This window comes from Ctenocephalides felis, unplaced genomic scaffold, assembly GCF_003426905.1.
Source record: "Ctenocephalides felis isolate EL2017-DRISC unplaced genomic scaffold, ASM342690v1 CF-g0.4_SCAFFOLD_03573, whole genome shotgun sequence".
Lineage (NCBI taxonomy): Eukaryota > Metazoa > Arthropoda > Insecta > Siphonaptera > Pulicidae > Ctenocephalides > Ctenocephalides felis.
Window position 1 is genome coordinate 5229259 of NW_020539727.1, and position 20597 is coordinate 5249855.

Below are 20597 nucleotides of genomic sequence, written 5' to 3' on the forward strand. Positions count from 1 at the left end.
TTGTAGTTATCCGAAAAATCTCAGTATTGCATAATGTTTTTGGAAGTAAAACATATTTTTGGTGAGTTTTAAATATTTATTGAATTTATGGTAACTTCAAACGTAAAGAAAGAATACAGCTTTAATAAGAAATCCAAAATAAGATATTTGAGATTTTACTGAAAACTATTTAGCAGGATATTTTTCCTCAACTTTTCTGCAACATCATGACCTCTTTCTGCATTTGGGTGATCTCCATTGGGTGATCTCCATTGGGTGATCTCCATTGGGTGATCTCCATTGGGTGATCTCCATTGGGTGATCTCCATTGGGTGATTTGACCTTGACCATGGTCGACTGCAATAAATATAGAAATGTATTGATAATTTACAATTTTTCTTGCATAAAACCTTCATCGAGAAATTGGAATAAGGTTCAGTAGGTACTCAACGTTTTGATGGAATTCGAACTTCGTTTCTATATGAAAGATTTGCACCAAAAATTATATCCAATAACAACCATAACTTTCATATAGCATTTTGGACCTGACGCTCCAATAAAAATAATACTATTAGATTTAGTCCAGTATTCAAATTATGTCAACTTAACTTTTGTGTAGAACTTAGATCCTAAAATTTAAAATAAAGTGCTCCCATATTTGATAAAATAAAATACGATACATAAATTTCAATCTCATCTTTGGTAAGATGATACTTCTTTTCAACGATGGTCTTTTTGTCCTGAGGTACATCTCCAATAAGAATAATACTATTAGATTTGGTGCAGTATTCAATTTTTGTCAACTTACCTTTTTTGTAGCATTTAGATCCAAAATTTAAACTGAAGTCCTTCCATATTTGATGAAATATGATACTACTTCACATAAATTTCAATGTTTTTTTTTTGGTAAGATGGTACCTCTCTTTAACGATGGTCCTTTTCCCTATATATTAGAAGGCAAAACAGTGGTCAACCTTCCTAATAATGATAATTAACTTGATGCATCAATTTCAGAAAGTGTGATTTCCATAGGCAGATCAATTTTATTTGTCTTAGGATTTTGGACGATTTTGATATATGTACATATACACATACATGTTTGCATGTCTATTTGTATATTTACACATGTCGGGTTGATTATATTTACCCATAACAATTGAATTCGTAGCTCGAAGCGTTTATTATAATCTTAGATCTTATTGATAGAAGTGTCAAACATTCAAATTGACCTACATATGAAATCATACCTGGTTAAGCACATAATTGCAAATACATATATAAATTTGTTATGCTTCAATACTCATGTTAATATATTCTAAGATCAGAATTTCATCCTTTTGTCCATCTGTTCAGATGTCACCTGGAAACAATTTTTACTGAAATACCTATTGCATATAGGCAAAGTATATCTGAGCAAAAATGTATTTTCTCTACGTCCTCAGAGTATCAAAAAAAGAGTGCGCGTAAGGTTTACACGCGATTGAAGTATAACTTTTTTGCTATTGTGCGAGATGGGAATTGAATTAATAAAAAATACATTATATAACAATTTTTAATAATGTTCATTAGTAATATGGTAACACTCGTGATGCACACATTTATCATTGTCAACCATTATACACATTTATATAATGTTAAATTATAAATTATATATTTATAATGATCTTAAAATGTATATTATTCAAAAACAATAATGCAATTAAAGTCATACTTCAAATATGATATGATCGGTTTGTCATTGTAATTAGCATTCAGAAATGAACCTTCATTAGAGAAATGAAGTGATTACTGATTAATAAATTCTATAATATTCGTTCGCACAGTGGATTATGTTAAACAACGCCTGAACAAATTTTGTTTTTGCAACTTCACTCATCATGTAATTGTGTTTGAAGAACTTCATGTAATTAAAATTAACATACATTCATTGACTGCTTATTTTTTTCTTACTTTTTTGCTTGCGATATAATCTCATTTTTTGAATAGCGGTAATATCTGTCTTACCTAGAAATAATTTCTAATCAATAAACAAGTTTAGTACACGACACAGATGTTTAATTTGTTTTGTTATTTTCAATGAACAGGGTAAAATATTCTTTTGATTCAGGCATTTTTCAATAAATCAAGATTTGTACTATGATGTAACTTTAAAATCTATGCCGATTTTCTTGTTGATATCGGTACGCATACAACGTTGATGCCGGTACGTGTACAACAACAGATCTCTATTGACATACACGACGGTTAATCACAATCGACTCGTATCGAAATAATCTCATCGAGAGCGAATGACGAACAGTTCGGGCGTAACGGACTTCCGTTGCATTTGTACGGATTTACACCCTAGTCGCGCCTAAAGAAGTTTTACTTCAAAAATAAAAGATGAAGGTCTATATATTAGGTATCAACTAAAATAACTCATTTAAAACTAATATTAACACTTTCCACTCAGATGCCGCCACTCCAAAAGACTCCGGACTCGCTAATTCCGGAATTAGCGAGTGGAAAGGGTTAAAATAAAAAATTCACTCACATAACTGTATCAACGTTCCTAAAGAGAAGTTTGCTTTTGCCAGAAAATCTGATTCGCTAAATTTTTTTTTTCTACATTTCACGTTCTGAATCGGTTGTGACCAAACTATTTACGTTATGATTTGCCCAATAAATGTAAGTAGTTTTTGACGAATAAAAACTTGTCTAATTTAAAATATTTTAATAACTAGTGGTGCATTGCATCGTGCCATTTTCCAAAAAAAAAATTCGATTTTTTTTTAATTGTTGTCTTCACCAAAAAACCAAACATTTCTTCACACTGTCAAACACAAGCAAAATGTTTTTAAAATTAGATGAATAATGTTTATTAGTAATATGGTAAAACTCGTGATGCACACATTTATTTTTTTCACTTCAACTGCTATTTTTTGCACTTTTTGCCCTGTATCTCCAAACAATAAGAATAGAATGTTTTTTTTTGAATCATTCAAATCGGTTTATCCGTGGCCCGAAAACTTGTTTACCAGCCTTGGGCAAAAAAATGTATCCACGCATTGACACAAACATACACAAACACAAAATGTTCAGAAACTTCTGGAACGTAAAGATATGCAAAACTGTTCATTACCTATTTTTGGACGATTACAATAACTTACATTATTATAGGAAGTTAAAAAATAAAAATTAATTTCTCAAACCTTTATCGCATTGCTGGCTAGTTTGCGATTCAATTATCCTTTTGACAAAGTTTGCCTAGTGGAATCAAATCTGCGGAAATCAACCCAAGGTACACACATGAGCCATATCGCCGTATGAAGACTGTTTGCATTCTGAAATTTCCAACTGGAACTGGAATTTGATATTTTACTTCGATATATTTGCTGGGGAGTAATGTAATTGACATAAATGTAATTGTATGGAAAGAAAATATTTCACAGTTGAGATTTGTTGGAGATGACAAATATAATTTGTAATAGAAATAGTAATATGAATTTTTCCTTTTTTAGTTTCAATAATTGGTTGAAAAGACTGTCTGCCTTAGCAAAATACATTTTCTGCCAACGCGATTTTCATATTACGCGAAGCTGAATTTGCGGCACTTTCCTATAACACGGTGATCTACATAAAGGTTTTCGTTCATCAGCTCCTTCAGTTTCTTCCGCGCAATCTAGGAATGACTCTTTTAACAATTTTTGTCAGTTTTTATACCAAAGTAGTAGATAATATCGGTTTTGGTGGTGTCAAAGCTGACAATAGAAAACCTTGTTAACTTTCCGAAGGAGAATTTTGTTTATTTTAAGTTTGTAAAAAATTAGTATCGTTTTTTTGGCATTTGTCAAAATTAGACCTTTTATCGACGTTTGCTCAATAACACCTGAACCGATTTCAACAATTTAAAAACCATTTGATGTATCTCAATGAAGACTATCGTTTGTGCGACAATCGGCTAAGCTGTTTCTTTGTAATTTGGAGAAAAGTGTGGAACTTTTATTTCACATTTAAGCTCATACTACCGAATTGATTTAAAAAATTCAAAAACTGTTCAAGAGATATTAGTTGGGAATGATACCGATTAGTTTTAGGTGAAAATCAACCGAGCCGTTTTTCTTGTAATTAACTGTTGAAAAAAAAACTAAGCCGATTTTCATGGAACTTTTTTTTGGCGTATATATCATGGTCTTATAGAACTTACTGAAATATTACGGCCTTACGACAAGTAGTTTAATTTTAAAAATTTATCAAAGTTTTAGAAAATGAGTAGTTTTTTTGACGCTTGTTAAAATTAAAATTAAACGATTTTGTATAACGATAGTGTACTTGGTCTTAATGAACATACTAACCCATTAAATTTTTACGGAAACTGGCTCAATTATAGAATTGATTGATTTTTGAAAATTTGGTTTTGGAAAATACTCCGAATAAATCCACTCGAAATACTTTTAATCACACATAAATTAATTTATTTTTTATTGATTAATTCAATTATTTACACATAGCGGGAAGTTCATGTAACTTGCCTCAAGGTAAAATACCATTTCCAACTAATTTATTTTGAGCATTCTATGCGATTTATTCTATTGAGCAAATCGTAATGAGCAAAAAATTCTAGCCTTTCATTATTAAATATAACCATAACATAACACTGGTACTACATGTTCGATTAATTTAATTTAATTTAAATCAATTTAATTCAAAATTGCATCTTAAACTTGTCCTAATTGATATTGTAAGGGCCGAGTCGTATGTATTCTTCTTTACTTTCCCATTTGTTGTTTTAAAGTGAAATTTTTAACATATTTTAAAAATATTGTACAAAGATTAGAAAAATGCAAATCAATTATATATTTCTTGAATTACGTTAAAAAAAAAACTACATTCAAAATTACGTATCAATCTTGTATTGGCGCCCCCTAAGACGTGTTCGTATTTATTGCATGCGTTCATTTAAGGTAGGACCGGCCTGATTATTGCTTAATTTCATATTTTAAGTGAATTAATTATCAATTTCATGTTTTAAGTGAATTATCAATTAATTTGTCAACTCTTGTTCATATGTGTATGATTCAATCTAAGCCATACATATACTGTATATTATATTATTTTAATTTCTGGCACATCTCAGTTGCTTTTTGGCAATAATTATATAGATATTTCATTTGTTTTATTCATAATCATAATTTTAATATACATATTTTAATATTGTCTAGGCTCATAAGGGGGCGTCCATCAATCACGTGAGCGAGTTTCTAAGGATTTTAGGACTCCCCTCCTCCTTGATGATATTCAATGGTGATATTCAAAATTACCCCCCTCTCCCACCAAACATCACATATTCATATGTGTATTTTTAGTTACGTGATAAAACTGTAAATTTTTATATTTTTTTTGAAAATATTTGAATTTTTTTGGAAATCAGTTAAAAAATAAATTCACGTGATATCTTACTATGCCCTTCCCTCCCCCATGTGATATTTTGTGATTTTTTATCACCTCCCTTCTCCTAAAAACCTCACGTGGACGCCTCCTAAGTAAATTGAAATTTTTGGCAGATTACAGTTTTAATTTGTTTTTAATGCCAAACAATGTCTCAAATATTTTCAATGTCAAACAATGACATGTCGTTTTTTGCAATTTTTTCCATTCATTTCTACAACATTACTATATTTTCATAATCACATACATCCTAAATAATTTTCTTAACGCACTTCAGAAAGATTTAACAAATCCGAATAATCGTTTAGGAGGAGTATATTTACACACACACATATATGCATACAAATTTATATATGTGCGTGTATATATGTATTTAATATAGCTATTGTTTTCGTACAGTAAAATAAGATAATTCTATAAGAGCGATGCAAAGTTTGCCGGAACAAAGCAAAATATTTTGAAACGGAGCCGGGAGTATCATGATGCGTGCAGTTGTTTGCGAGTACAGGTGAAATTAATTTAGATTCGAGAAGAGAACGTTGCTACATTTCACAACATGTAATCAAGAAACTGTTTACGGTAATAGCTAAACATTTTGTTTGTTGTTTCTTCTCGGTACATGGCTGAATAGATTATTTAAATCATATCGTGCAACTTTGTTACGCGATTCCGGTTTTAAAGATGCTTGTTAAATAACTTATTTGAAGACTTTTGGACAAAAGAGTTGAAATTTACTGTTACTATTATTTCTTTTATTTCACAATATAAAAAGTTTTTGACTGCGTACAATAACTAAAAATTAAAATGACATCTTGCGATTTTTAGATAAGTCGAAAGAATCAATGAATACGTATATGTGTACTACTTATAGGCATTTGTATGTTTACATTGACAAATTTTCTATAATAAATTTTTTAAAATACATATAAATCTCGCAATTCGCGAGTGAAAAGGGTTATTAAGAACAAGTTGTCATAGGCATTTATATGTTTACATTGACATAATTTTTTTATAACATGTTTTGCATACAATTTTTTTTTTTTTTGTGAATTGCAATCTGTATATATTATAAAGACATTGAATCATTTTTTAACTTCCCGTAGGGTAAGTTATAGTAATCGCAAACAAATTGCAAATATATTTTTTTGCATATCTTCACGTTTTGAAGGTTTATGAACATTTTGGCATATCTTAGAAAACATGGATGTATGTGTGTGTGTGATTTCGGGCGCACGGATTAACCGTTTCGAATAATTCATAGAACTTCTGATTTTTATTGATACGAAGACGTGCTGTTTAGTTTTTCTCAAAAACGTTTTGAAAATACGTAGCAAAAATTTCTAAAAATAGTAATTAAGTTTTTGAGGTGATGGAGCGCCTGATTTGGATGATTCAAAAAAATTTTGCTTGTATGGACAAAATGAAGAATTGTTAACCTATATAATGAGAAGTTTGTTTTTATCAAAAAATTCGATTCGCTAATTTTGTGTTTTCTCGACGTTTCGAGCCATTCTGAATCGAATGAGACCAAATTTGGAAAAAGTGTGTGTGTGTGTATGAACAGTATGAGTTTTTGCCGAGGCGGTCAACACGTCTCGACCGATTTCAAAATTTTGAAAGCCATTCGATGTATCTAGACGAGGCGAGGACTAGCGTTTATCAATTTTGAGCGACGATCAGTCAAGCCGTTTCTTTGTAAATCGCAAAAAAGTAAAAATATTTTTGTTTATGTTTTAGACCGCAATTCTGAATCGATTTTGAAAATTCAGAAACCGTTCGATAGATATTGGTTAGGAATCGTGCTGATTAGTTTTTGGTAAAGATCTGCCGGGCCGTTTTCTTGTAATAAAGTGTGAAAAAAATTTTTTTCGACGATTTTTATGATTTTTTTCACGGTAGATACCATTGGTTTATTGATCATACTAAAATATTACTGCCCTACGACTAGTCGTTTAATTTTAGAAATTCGTTGAAGTTTGCAAAAATTAGTATCGTTTTTTTGGCGTTTATCAAAATTTGAACTTTCATCGACGTTTTCTCATGAACGCCTACACCGATTGCAGAGATTTAAAAGCTATTCGATGTATCTCAATGAGGACTATCGTTTGTCAGCTTTGTGCGCCGATCTGCCGAACGGTTTCTTTGTAATTTGAAAAAAAAGTATAAAACGTTTCGTCCACATTTAGGCTCATACTACCATATCGATTTTAAATCGAAACTGTTCGAAAAATATTAGTTGCGAATGATACTGATTAGTTTTAAGTCAAAATCTACCGAGCAGTTTTCTTGTAATTAACTGTTGACAAAAAAATTTAAGCCATTTTTTTTTTATAGAAATTACTGAAATAATACGGCCTTACGACAAATAGCTTAATTTTAAAAATTTACTATAGTTCGAGAAAATGAGTAGTTTTTTTTTACGTTTGTTAAAGTTTAAATTACACGATTTACTTGGAATAACGATAGAGTACTTGGTCTTGATGAACATACTAAACCATTAAAGTCTTGCGGAAACTGGTTTAATTATAAAAATATTGATTTTTGAAAATTTGCTTTTAGAAACTATTCCGAGTTAACGTGTTCATTCGTTTACAATTATGTGCGATAAATCCACTCGGAGTACTTTTAATCAATCATAAATTAATTTATTTTTTATTGATTAAGTCGATTATTTACACATATCGGGAAGTTTCTGTAACTTACCTCAAGGCAAAATACCAATACTAACTAGTTTAATTTTGATACGGGTATTTCCAGTAATTTGCTTTAAGGTCCTATTTAAGTCATATTCTATGCAACAATGGAATGAAATTTTATATTGCATTTATAACAAAAAAAAAAATTAAACGTACATAATATTTAATAAAATCAAATTAATTTTGCCAAAAATGTAATTAATATTATGATGCCCAAATTAAATTTGTTCTACGTAATAATATGCAATCGTCTATTTAATTCAATTCGGAACATTTTGCGAATTCATCGAATAATGACAGTCGAATGATCGCAATAAATAATTCAGTGTCCATCATTTTAACTATAAAATCAAACATTTCGATTTAATTGTGATGAAATACTCAATAAATATGCTTAAAATCGCTCATTTAAATAATCGCTTAGTGTGAAATCGCTGAATTATTTATGGCATAATAAAATCTATTGTATTATTGAATTATATTGTATGATTATATGTACATGGGTAATAGTATTTTATATTGGGCTCTTGTGGTAATGAGTTTTTAAAATATGGATAACCAAAAGGTAAAAGGTAATTTATGATTTGCGAAACTCTTTCTTTCGTTAAAATGATTTTTATTATTTTATTCAATCAATTAGTCCTCCGTCGATTCCTTCGAAAATGGTTGGTTTTTGGGTTTCTTTTAAAATAATTTTTGAGTTTTATCCATTAAAGAAAAACTGGTAGTCGAAACGTATGAATGATTCATTAATTTCCCTTAGGGTGAGTTATAGTAAGAGGCCAAAATTCAAAAATAATTTTTTTGCATATTTTCACGTTTTAAAGGTTTCTGAACATTTTTTGGAAGATACGGAGCTAAATGTACAAACAATGGCAGTTTTTGAGAGAATTAAGCATCCGATTTGAATGATTCAAAAAACATTTTGCTTGTGTTGACTAAACGATTGTTTTGAGGAATTTTTCTTTGACTTTCAAATTTCAGAAAAAAATCCATTTTTTTTTAATATTGCTAAAGTTCTAAATTTTGCTTATATACTTCAAATATATGATTTTAACTATGCAATTCAGTTTATATAGTTCTTATAAATTTTAGTCAATGCCCGTTATTTTAAATATATTCGACTAAGTTTTATTTATTTAGTTTTCACGTAAACTGATATAAATGTCATCGTTTAATGTATAAACTTTTATATTTTGTCTATAAAATATGAATAATGAAAGTAACTGTATTTCTAATAATTGCAAACATTATTTGAATATTTCATTACTGTACGAAAAGTTCCAGCAATTTGCCTTAAGGCACGATGCCATACACTACTAGTTTTTTATAATTTTTTTCTTTCTTACTCCATAATTACAATTTCTTTTGATCCCATACCATCTTCAAATCTTCTTAAAGAAACACCAAATGTTAAAATTATGCGTTTGTCAATACATTTATTTATACCCAAGTTCAATATACTTAATCAATAAAAACGGAAACATATAAATAATTGTTCAGAGAGCCATTGAATTAATTAATTAGCTAATTAAGTCTTGCATATGATTTTAATTGGTGTGAATTTATTATGACGCCATATGTTACACAATGACAAGATGAGGATAAATCTGAGTTTGAAAACAGCTAACATTAATTAGATTACTGTAAAATTGTGCAATTAATTAAAACTTAGAGATTTAGTTATAAAAGCTTAATACTTGTTGGAAAATTTCAGATTAATGTTAAAAAATTCAAAGCTACGCATGTGTCTGGCATTATTACAATTCAACAAATTGCTTAAAGTATTTTGAACATATATAATATATATATAAACAAAATTCTTCTGTACAGGTGTCTGATTTGATATTTCTCCTAAACGGTTATTCGGGGCTTGATAATTTTTTTAGAGTTTGTCAAAGGTAATTTTTAACATTTTATGAACGATAAAACTATAGTAATACTGTAGAAATAAATGGGAAAATTTATAAAAAAAAAACACTAATCATTGTTTGACATTGAAATTACTATTAGAATATAATATACAAGAAAAATGTAATGTCTACATTATTATTGCCGAGAAGCATCTGAGATGTGCCAGAAACTAAAATATAAGATACAGTCAACAGTACATGTTTGGCAGATAAAATTATATAATTCAGTTTAATAAATAACGCAACAAGTCCAAATTTGCATATACATTATTTTTTTAAACTTAACTTAATTTAACAATACAAAAAATATTTCTATTTATAAAAAAATGATTTAGAATTTTGTTTCATGTTTCAAAAATTCATTCGTTTGACATTGGATATGTAATATTTAGCAAGTTGATCTTAGATTGAAGAGTGCTCATATGAACTAAATTTTACAAATTAATTCACGGAAGATTTGAACATAAACAAATTTTTTTATTAAATTTTTAGTAAGAAAAATGTACTTTAGAACTAATATATCGCACGAGATTATGAAAATTATAGACTAAATTATTGAAGCAATTAAGTTGTGTGGTAAAATCAAGTGTGATATTGTTCTTTTACCGCAGATACTATATTATTTTTTTCTGAATTTCTTATACTGCTTATAAGAAGACCATAGATATTAAAAAGTATAGGGTAGGATATTATAAAATTTGAAACTTTTGAATTGTAAACGTGGGTACAGGACTACGTCCGTCGGGTCATCTAGTATATATATTTATATATATATATATATATATATATATATATATGTATATAATATATATATACATATATTTACTCCCAAAAATATATCCATAAGATAAAACGTGAATAAAACTGTTTAATATGGAGCCTATAACGAGCGTTTACCTCAGTCCGAACTTCATGAAGTTGCGAAAAGCTTTTAAAGGCTAATATTTATTTTTAATTATTATTAACTGCTTGCATAACGGCAGAATTTCTATTCTGGATGAAGTTTGGCAATTTTAAAGATACGTAGACAGTTTTTATGTTGTTGGAAAAGCTGGATAATTGATTATTTGGGTCCATACCCTAGTAATGGTGAACGACTTATCTCTATGTATTTTTAACAAAAATAATTATAATATGCCGTTATATACTATAACAAAAAGAGTGCTTGTAAGGTCCACACGTGATTGAAGTAAAACTTTTTTGCTATTGTACGAGATGACATTTAAATTGAAAATAAATACATCATATAACAATTTTGAATAGTGTTCATCAGTAATATGGTAACACTCATGATGCACACATTTTTTAATATCAACCATTATACATATTTATATATAATTTATTATAAATTTATAATAGCATTGAAAATATTTATAATATTTGAAAACAATAATGCAATTAAAGTCGTACTTCAATTACGACATGACCGGTTTGTCATTGGAATTAGCATTTTTGACTTGAACCATTATTCAAGAAATAAAGTAATTGCTGATTAATACATTCTACAATATCCGTTGATACAGTGGACAGCTGTAATATAACAATCTTGAATAATTGCATTAACACTACCAATGAATAAACTGCATAGATGCCCAGATTATAAAGTATATCTGTATATAAATGATACACAGCTACAACAAACTATTGTTGTGCTTGATCTCTTGTTTAGAGTAATAAATCTGAATATCAATTATATTTATAAATAAATTTTCTCTTCATTGTTTATAAAAATTAGCAACTTTCTAATACTTAATAGCCATCATAAACGAAAAACATGTAGACTTCAAAACGTGTCTGGGATATAATTGTGAGAAAAACATATCTTCGGCATGTTAGAGTAAAGCTGTACTGCTTTAATATTTTTTAATATCTATAAAAATGCAGAGAATTAATATGTTAAACTATGTCTAAATAAATATTGTTTTCACAAGTTCACTTATCATGTTATTGTGTTCGAAGAACTTAATGTAATTAAAATTAACATACAGTCATTTATTGCCTGTTTTTGAAGTGAAACTTCTTTAGGCGCGATATGGGTGTAAAAATTTCTTTAGGCTACACGGGTGTAAATCCGTACAAATGCAACGAAAACGCCAACGTGAAGTTGAACACTACGACGCTAATAGGCGCTGATGTCGCGAGTATCCACTCCCGTCATGTCATGCGTAAGTCGAGCGCTAAACCCTATATGAACTTGCATTAATTGAATCACGTTTTTTTTACAAAAGAAGAGGTTACTGTATTATGTCCTCATGGAATAAGACTTTTCTTAGAGAAAACATGTGTCATGGAATATAATAAATTTATATTGAATCTCGTTGAAGACAAAATAATATCTACTGCCACGGATATTTATGTAGGTTGCCATGCGACAGATCAACAATCATACATTCGTCAGCAGTTTCACAAAAATCGGTTATTGATACCGGGGCTTTGCCGTATGAAATAATTTTAGTTCTGAATAAATTTTACATAATAACAACTAATATTGATGTAAGTGATGGCTTAGCTAATGGTTGTGTAGGAAAATTAGTGTACATAGAACGTGGCGATAATGATGAACTTCTATGTTTATGGTTTGAATTTCCTGGTAAGATAGGTAACAAAATTAGGAAGAAAGCTGCACATCATATTCAAACTCTTAATATCAGTAGGACAGCTGTGCCGATTCTCAGGAGATCTTCATCTATTCCAATGAATAGAAATAAAATCATATTTGCCAAAAGAAATCATTTTTCTTTAGTATCTGCTTGTGCACTCACAATACACAAATCACATGGTGGTACTTTTGATGAAATTGTATATGAATACAATAAAACACATAATCAGCAGCTTCTATATGTTGCATGATCACGAGTTACCAGCATTAATGGATTGTTCGTCATTTCTAAAACAACGAAAAAAAATTTTATTATGGAAGAAAACGGCCAGCAGGATTAATGGACTTACAAACTGAATTCCAAAGACCTCCAACTTGTAGATTAATAACGAAAATTGACATTGAAACCTCCAGCAAGAATTAATGGTATCTCGTTGTGATTATTGTTTAAAAGTTTTGCACGCTCATTAGAAAAATGAAGTAACTGCTGATGAAGAAATTTAATAATATTTGATATGTTTTTATTGGGAGAAATTTAAAGGACGACTATAATTAATGTTTGATTCTGAGTGTTCACACAGCGGACAACTGCAATATATCACCTACTTGTGTAATTTTATTAGGAATTTCAATAGAAATATTTAATAGGAATATTTCAATAAGATACTCTTCATAATGCGACTTCTATGCAGTTTCTTGCGCCAACAATATTCCTATTGAAATTCCTAATAAAATTACACAAGTAGGTGATATATTGCAGTTGTCCGCTGTGTGAACACTCAGAATCAAACATTAATTATAGTCGTCCTTTAAATTTCTCCCAATAAAAACATATCAAATATTATTAAATTTCTTCATCAGCAGTTACTTCATTTTTCTAATGAGCGTGCAAAACTTTTAAACACTAATCACAACGAGATACCACTAATTCTTGCTGGAGGTTTCAATGTCAATTTTTGTTCAGAAGAATCTCAACCATTAATTGATTTTTTAAATAATAAATTTAATTTAACAATGAATAATTCTTCATTTGAATCAACCACAAGATATGGCACGACTATTGATGCAGTTTTCTCCAGAAATGTACATAGTTTACAAAGCAAAATTTATGTCTCTCATTTCAGTTATCACAAACCTATTATATCATATATGAAATATGATAGCAATTATTCTATCGCTGTTATTTTAAACTGTGTTATTGATGTTATGTGATTATTAATATATGATTTTTAAAATTCAAATATGATGTTTTTTTATTTTTATCTTAATTGCCTACTCAAACAATATTAAAAGTTTTACTTCAATCGCGTGTGATCCTTACGCGCACTCTTTTTTTATTTATTTTCTAGTTTTTCGCTGGCAATACAGTTTCATTCTTTGAACAGTTGTAGTGTCTATCTTGCTTATAAAAGTAATTTCCATTTTAATAGCCCCCAAAAAATATAGTAACCACGAAGAATACAAATTACTTTAATAAACTTACGTTTCTTACACGGCACAGATCTTTCGTTTGCTTTATTATTTGCACTATAATTATTTATTGGCGACGGGACAAAATATTCTTCCTATCCAGACATTTTTTGTTAATTCAAAATTTGTACTAATATTTAATCTTAAAATGTAATGGTATGAAACACCGATAAATGAACAATATGCTTCACGCTTTCGGTGACGTACGCACGTATAATGTCACGCATACAAAGAAGCCTCGCACAATAGAAGCCTCGATCCGCATAGAAATGATATCATCAAGAGCTAATGACGAATCATTGGCACTCGACTCTGCCGTAACGCACTTCCGTTGCATTTGTACGAATTTACGCTCTAGTCGCGTCTAAAGAAGTTTTATTTAAAAAATTACACTTAACTTGACTAGAAATGTGAAGTTGTTTCTGATTTTAATGATGTATAATTTACTCTATTGGATGGAGAGCTGTTAATTCTTATTAAAGTATTTGTGGGCATTGCTGCAACAGGTCTACTATCTAATAATCTAATAATCTATCACAAATGTGGTTGACCACTGGGTTTCTCTTGTAATAAAAATACTTGGTTAGAATGTACGACGACAAACACATAAATCATAGATAATGTAGTAGCTTATAAAAAATATGTAGCTAACTATTATCAGCACTATTTTTTTATTTCAATTTTATTTTGCAATCTGTATATATTATTATATTAAGCACAGAATGCTGTGAAAAATCTGGTAAAATAAAGTTGATTACAAATTAGTAGATACACCCAAAAGCGTATAGATAAGTATAAATACAAAATAAGAATGATAACATTCTAGATCCTTTTCCCATGAAGTAGTGCCTAACGGCGATTTCCATAGGAACCAGTGGCAAGGACAAAGCGCAGGTTTTAGTCGGTATTAAACCCAGGCGGTATTGACTCCGACATATCCAGACAAAAGACCTAGTCTGGAACTCATAAAAGCATTTCCTTCGCTATACAAAAACACCCAGTAGCGTATCTACTAGAGTTCTGCACTGTTTAATTATAGATGTTAGTCTATTTTTTTTAATAAATTTGAAATTGCTTTTTCAATATTACATATTTTATCATCCGAACCAATGTCACGGCTTCTCCTCTCATCATCTATTCATTTATATGCAAACAATTAAATGCAGATTGCTCCGTGTTTAATTCAAAACTCTGCGAATATTACTGAAGCGATTATTACCCCTTTGAAGAAGAACAATAACGAAAACTTCAATGGAATTGCAAAGTAGAAGATCTATTTAGGCAACAATTGCGGTCTTGGCCAGAGAGCAACTCTCAACTGTTGTAATTGCTCGAAACATCCTAATTGTATGTTCCAGATTACAAATAGGAACACAACTATTTGGATGCTCTAATCGTTTCAGTACTTGCTGTTGAAAATCCTTATTATAACGTAGGGCTTGAACTTTAGTAAAAAATTCAAATACATACAAAATTTTAACCTTCGAGGGCTAACGCTTACAAATTGAATTATCCAGTCAATTCAATTTTGAAAGCAAGAAAAAGGTAGAGCTTATAGATAAGTGGCCAGAACGACTTAATTTGATTCAGGGGATCTCGGTTCAATATTCGCTTTGAGCAGCCTGATGTCAAGCAGCAGTGACAACAATCATTACTTGAACATATATATATAGCAATATGTTTCAAGTGAAACAAGTTCCAATCCCGATTTTCTGTATCAAGAAAAATTCACCAGTTTTAGTGAAATGGTTATAATGAAATTGATCACATACAGATGGAACAACTGTTGGGGTTGCCATCTATAAAGACCATCGTAGTTTATTAGTAATTAGTAATTTAGTTAGTTATTAATCACAGCAGCCCACAGAACCCATAATTTCAGATTAAAAAAGAGAAAAGAAAAAAAATGCCAGGAAAAAAATACTGAATGTTGTTGTGTAAATAACGACCGAATTCTACAGTTACTACTAATTGATGGTCTAATCATTTCAGTACTTGTTACTGTGAATTCTCATTATAATGTACTTTTACCATTTGTAACATTTCGAAGTAGATGTATATGTTTCTACGAAAAGGTGCGACTTGCTAATTCTACATTTTTTCGACATTCTAAATCAGAATTATTTGAGACCAAATTTGGAATAAGTATGTGTGTAATACACTGTGTATGTATGTATGTTTTTTTGTATTGCGAAGAAAATGCCTTTGCGCATCCCAGACTAATTCATTTGTCTGGGTATATCGGACTCAATACCGGCCTGGTATAAATACCGACTAAAACCTACACTTTGCCCTTGCCTCTAGTCCCCACGAAAACCGCCGTTGGGCATTACTTCGTGGGGGAAGGATCTAGAATGTTACCATTCTTAACTTGAGTGGTCATTTGTCTGTATGTATGTATGTGTGTTAGTATAAATGTGTGTATGTAAGTATATATATTTTAAATTGAAATTGCTGATTCCAAATATTTAAAAGCCGTCTGATGTAACTGGATTGCAACTCGCATCTATCAGTTTTGCGTGACGATCGGTCAAGCCGTTTTTTTGTAACTAGCAAAAAAGTGCGAAATATTCCTCCACGTTCAAGCCAAAATACTGAATTGATTTTAATAATTCAAAAAGATTATACAAAAGATAGCTGTTAGGAATGCTGTATGGATTTTGGTAAATTTCGGTCGGACTGTTTCTTCGTAATTAATTGCTGAAACATATTTTTTTGACCAAACTTAGTATGATAATAGAGTTCATGGTTTCTAAAATATTGTGGAAATACCAAAAATAGTTTAATTATACAAAACCATCAATGCGTTTAATGATGAAGTATATTAAAATTTTAAAATTCTAGTGACACAACTATAAATTGATTAAGTCCTTTATGTATACTAGTGTACATATGTGGGAAATATTCTACAACTTGGTTTAAATATCACCTACACCTAGTTAGTTTTTCTTTTCCAATATTTATTTCTTTATTACTTTCATATTTGTTAGGATAAGTTATGGTAATTATCCAAACATTAAAAATATATTTTTTTGGTGTGGATACAATTTTTTGTTCACGATTTCAGGCGCACGGATTCAAAAAATATATATGATTTGATACTTCTTCTAACCGGTTATTCGGATTTTGATAATTCTTTTTTGAGTTTGTCAAAGATAATTTTTAAGATTTAATCAACGATAAAACTATAGTAATATTGCAGAAATAAATGGCCGAAAATTAAAAAAAAAACACTTATCATTTTTTGATATTGAAAACATTTGAACTGTCAAGTACTAGAAATATCAATTCACTTGACATTTGAATTTAGCTGAAATTATGGGCCCAGAATCTAGGCCTTACCTAAATAGTATCTAAATATTATGTAGGCCCTAGATAATATTATAATGTAATATACAAGAAAAAAATTCAATGTCTATATTATTATTGCCGAAAAGCACCTGAAATGTGCCAGAAATTAAAATAATATAAGATACAGTCAACAGTATATGTTTGTCAGATGAAATTATATAATTCAATTTAATAAATAACGCAATAAGTCCAAAATTGCATATACGTTTTTTAAATTTATGCATGTCGCATATTGGTTTACTTTACTAAATTATTTAACAATATAAAAAAATATTTCTACTAATTAAAAAATGATTTAGAACTTTGTTTCATTCGTTTGGCATTGGATATGGAATATTTAGCAAGTTGATCTTAGATTGAAGAGTGCTCATATGAACTAGATTTCACAAATTAATTCACCTAAGATTTGAACATAAACAATAATGCTTATTAAATTATTATTAATAAGAATGTACTTTAGAAATTATAATTACCAAAAAGCAACTAATATATCGTACGGGATTATGAAAATTATAGACTAAATTATTGAAGCAATTCTGTTGTGTGGAAAAATCAAGTGTAATATTGTTCTTTTACCGCAGATACTATATTATTTTTTTCTGAATTTTTTATACTGCTTATACTAAGACCATAGATGAATCACAAAAGCAAGGCTATCAAATAGGATATTAAAAAGCTATAGGATAGGATATTACAAAAATTTCGAACTTTTGAATTGTAGACATGGGTACAGGACAACTTATGTCGGGTCATCTAGTATATATATCATAGTCCTCAAATGTAGTCCTAAATGGAATGTAGGTTACGCTATGCTATATGCGAGTTGACTCCTGCGTATATTACTACGACCGTGAAACGGAGATGTTTAGATTCATCCCCTGGGCAGACACATCAAAGGGATCCGCGCCTATTGCACCCTTCCGCCCTCATAAGTCCATACACATATTGGCCACTGACATTGTAGGCAGGTAGAATATACACATGCTCGAACATACATACATGTATTGACCATATATGCATGTCAGAACATAAAGTATTTCATGTTTTGGAAAAAATACGCAGGGTACTTAATGACTTTTTTGTTCACATCATTCACAAATAATTATATTCTCATTACTAATTAACAATTTTGATACAAAATTTATGTTATAATATGGTGGATAAGTCCGTTATTAAAAGCGAAAAATTTATTTCAATCAAGTTCAATCAAGTCTGAATTTAAAGATTTCCAGTAGAAATTAATTGTGGCCAGAGGGGTGGCGGATCGGGACGCAGTATTCAAATCTTAGATCTTTTTTTACTAATATTGCTCCTTTGTGGACTGGAGCTCGTTTTAAAAATACGTATGGGACAATAATTGTTTTAAAAATTTAATGCATTTAAAATTTAAGATTTTATGTTAATTTTTAATATGGATTAAATATTGATTATTTATATAGTGCTCATATTGGTTTTGGATGGGAGTTTCACATTGTTTACAAATATTGGGATTATATGGCGTCTATATTGTTTCAATATTGGCTTTATATGGGAAAATGTTTATAGAAAAATGTTAGGGCAATATTGATAAACTATATAGGGCCCACTTAAAGAACTATATTGCGCCACGATTCATTTCTACTTGTTAAGTTTGTTAGTAATGTATGACCTGGAAATACTTTCGGGGGAAAAAAATTATGTTCCAAATAACATAAAACGAAAAACTTACTATTAAAAATATGGTAAGTTAAACTTTTATTGATTAGGTCTGTTATACATACCGCAAAGTTCATACAACTTTTCCTAAGCCAAAATGCTGCTCAAGCTTAATTAATCAAAATATTTATGATTATTATTATATGTTTCAAATAACACCTTAATAGAGACTGTTTGGTGATAATGACATTGTCTTTTGATTGTTATATTATTGTTGTCATTGTATATTTTTACGTTTCAAAGGTTTCCGAACATTTTGGCATACTTTAGAAAAAATAAATGTATGTGTGTGTATGTATGTTTCCACCGATTTGAATGATTCAAAAAACATTCGATTCCTATTGATAGAAAGATGTGCTGATTTGTTTTTGGTAAAGACAGGTCCAGCCGTTTCGAAGATACGGAGCAAAAAGTGCCAAATACCATAATTTAGTTTCTCAGAGAACGAAGTACCTGATTTGAATGATTCAAAAGACATTTTGCTTGTATTGACAAAATGAAGAATTAGTGAAACTTTTGGTAAGGAAAAAGTAAAAAAAATAATACTTCGCGGTCAGAAATGATCATTAGACATATGCACATCCGATATTTGATTAAATTTTTAAAAATTCTGTACCAAGATTGTTAATTTTCAAGGTTTACTTATACGGTTCAAGCAAATTTCAAAATTTTCAGAAATTTTTTTTTCAACATTTTCAAAAATATACAAAGTTTTATATTTCAAATATAAATTTGAAATTTACGATTAAGTTTAAAACTGTATAAATTTCAAATGCGTTATTTTACTCGTAACAAATATATCCTCAGATGAATTCATTCAGCATCTCTTGTTAAAGTAAACATTTTCAAGTGTTTTGAGCGATAAAATAGTCACTGTATATTTTATGAACGATCAAATATATAGTGATTATGATTATTCATTTGGAAAATGTTTAAATTAATTGCTATTGATCATTGACCAATATTTTTTGATTACGTGTTTTTTTTCTAAATATTTAATTCTGGTACGGAAAGTTGCAGCAATTTGCCTTAAGGCACGATGCCATACACCACTAGTTTGTTCATGTGTTATATGCTTTAAGTAACACCATAATAGTCTATTTGATAATTATGAAATTGACTTTAGATTTATTATATTATTATTGGTCTCTTCTTGTTATTGACTACAGATCACTTTTCACGTTTAAAACTTTTGCTTCAATTCAATTGTATCATTTGGCTTTGGCATACAATGGTTTATATTTTTTTTCTCGAAGAAGCCCATTTTCCAGTTTGTTTTTAAAAATCATAATCAGTAGAATTATAGGAAATAGGTAAGAACTCATTTTTTAGTATTTTTTCATTTATTACCTTTCTGGTCTATTTTATGTTCTCTGTTGTTCTCTAGCAACATGTCTCGAAATACTCGATGTAGTTTTCAGAGTTGTTAAATAATTGGTAATAAAATTGTGTGATATCTAAATCAAA

At 29.5% G+C, this 20597-nt stretch overlaps 1 protein-coding gene across 1 annotated transcript in view; it reads left to right on the forward strand.

Moving 5' to 3' along the window:
* The first annotated feature begins 8652 nt into the window (after positions 1-8652).
* LOC113389441 (WW domain-containing adapter protein with coiled-coil homolog) overlaps positions 8653-20597 on the forward strand; it is a 24115-nt gene continuing 12170 nt past the window's right edge. The window contains exon 1 of the mRNA XM_026626474.1: positions 8653-8674. Coding sequence (XP_026482259.1) covers positions 8653-8674 — 22 coding nt within the window. The remainder of the gene's footprint in view (positions 8675-20597) is intronic.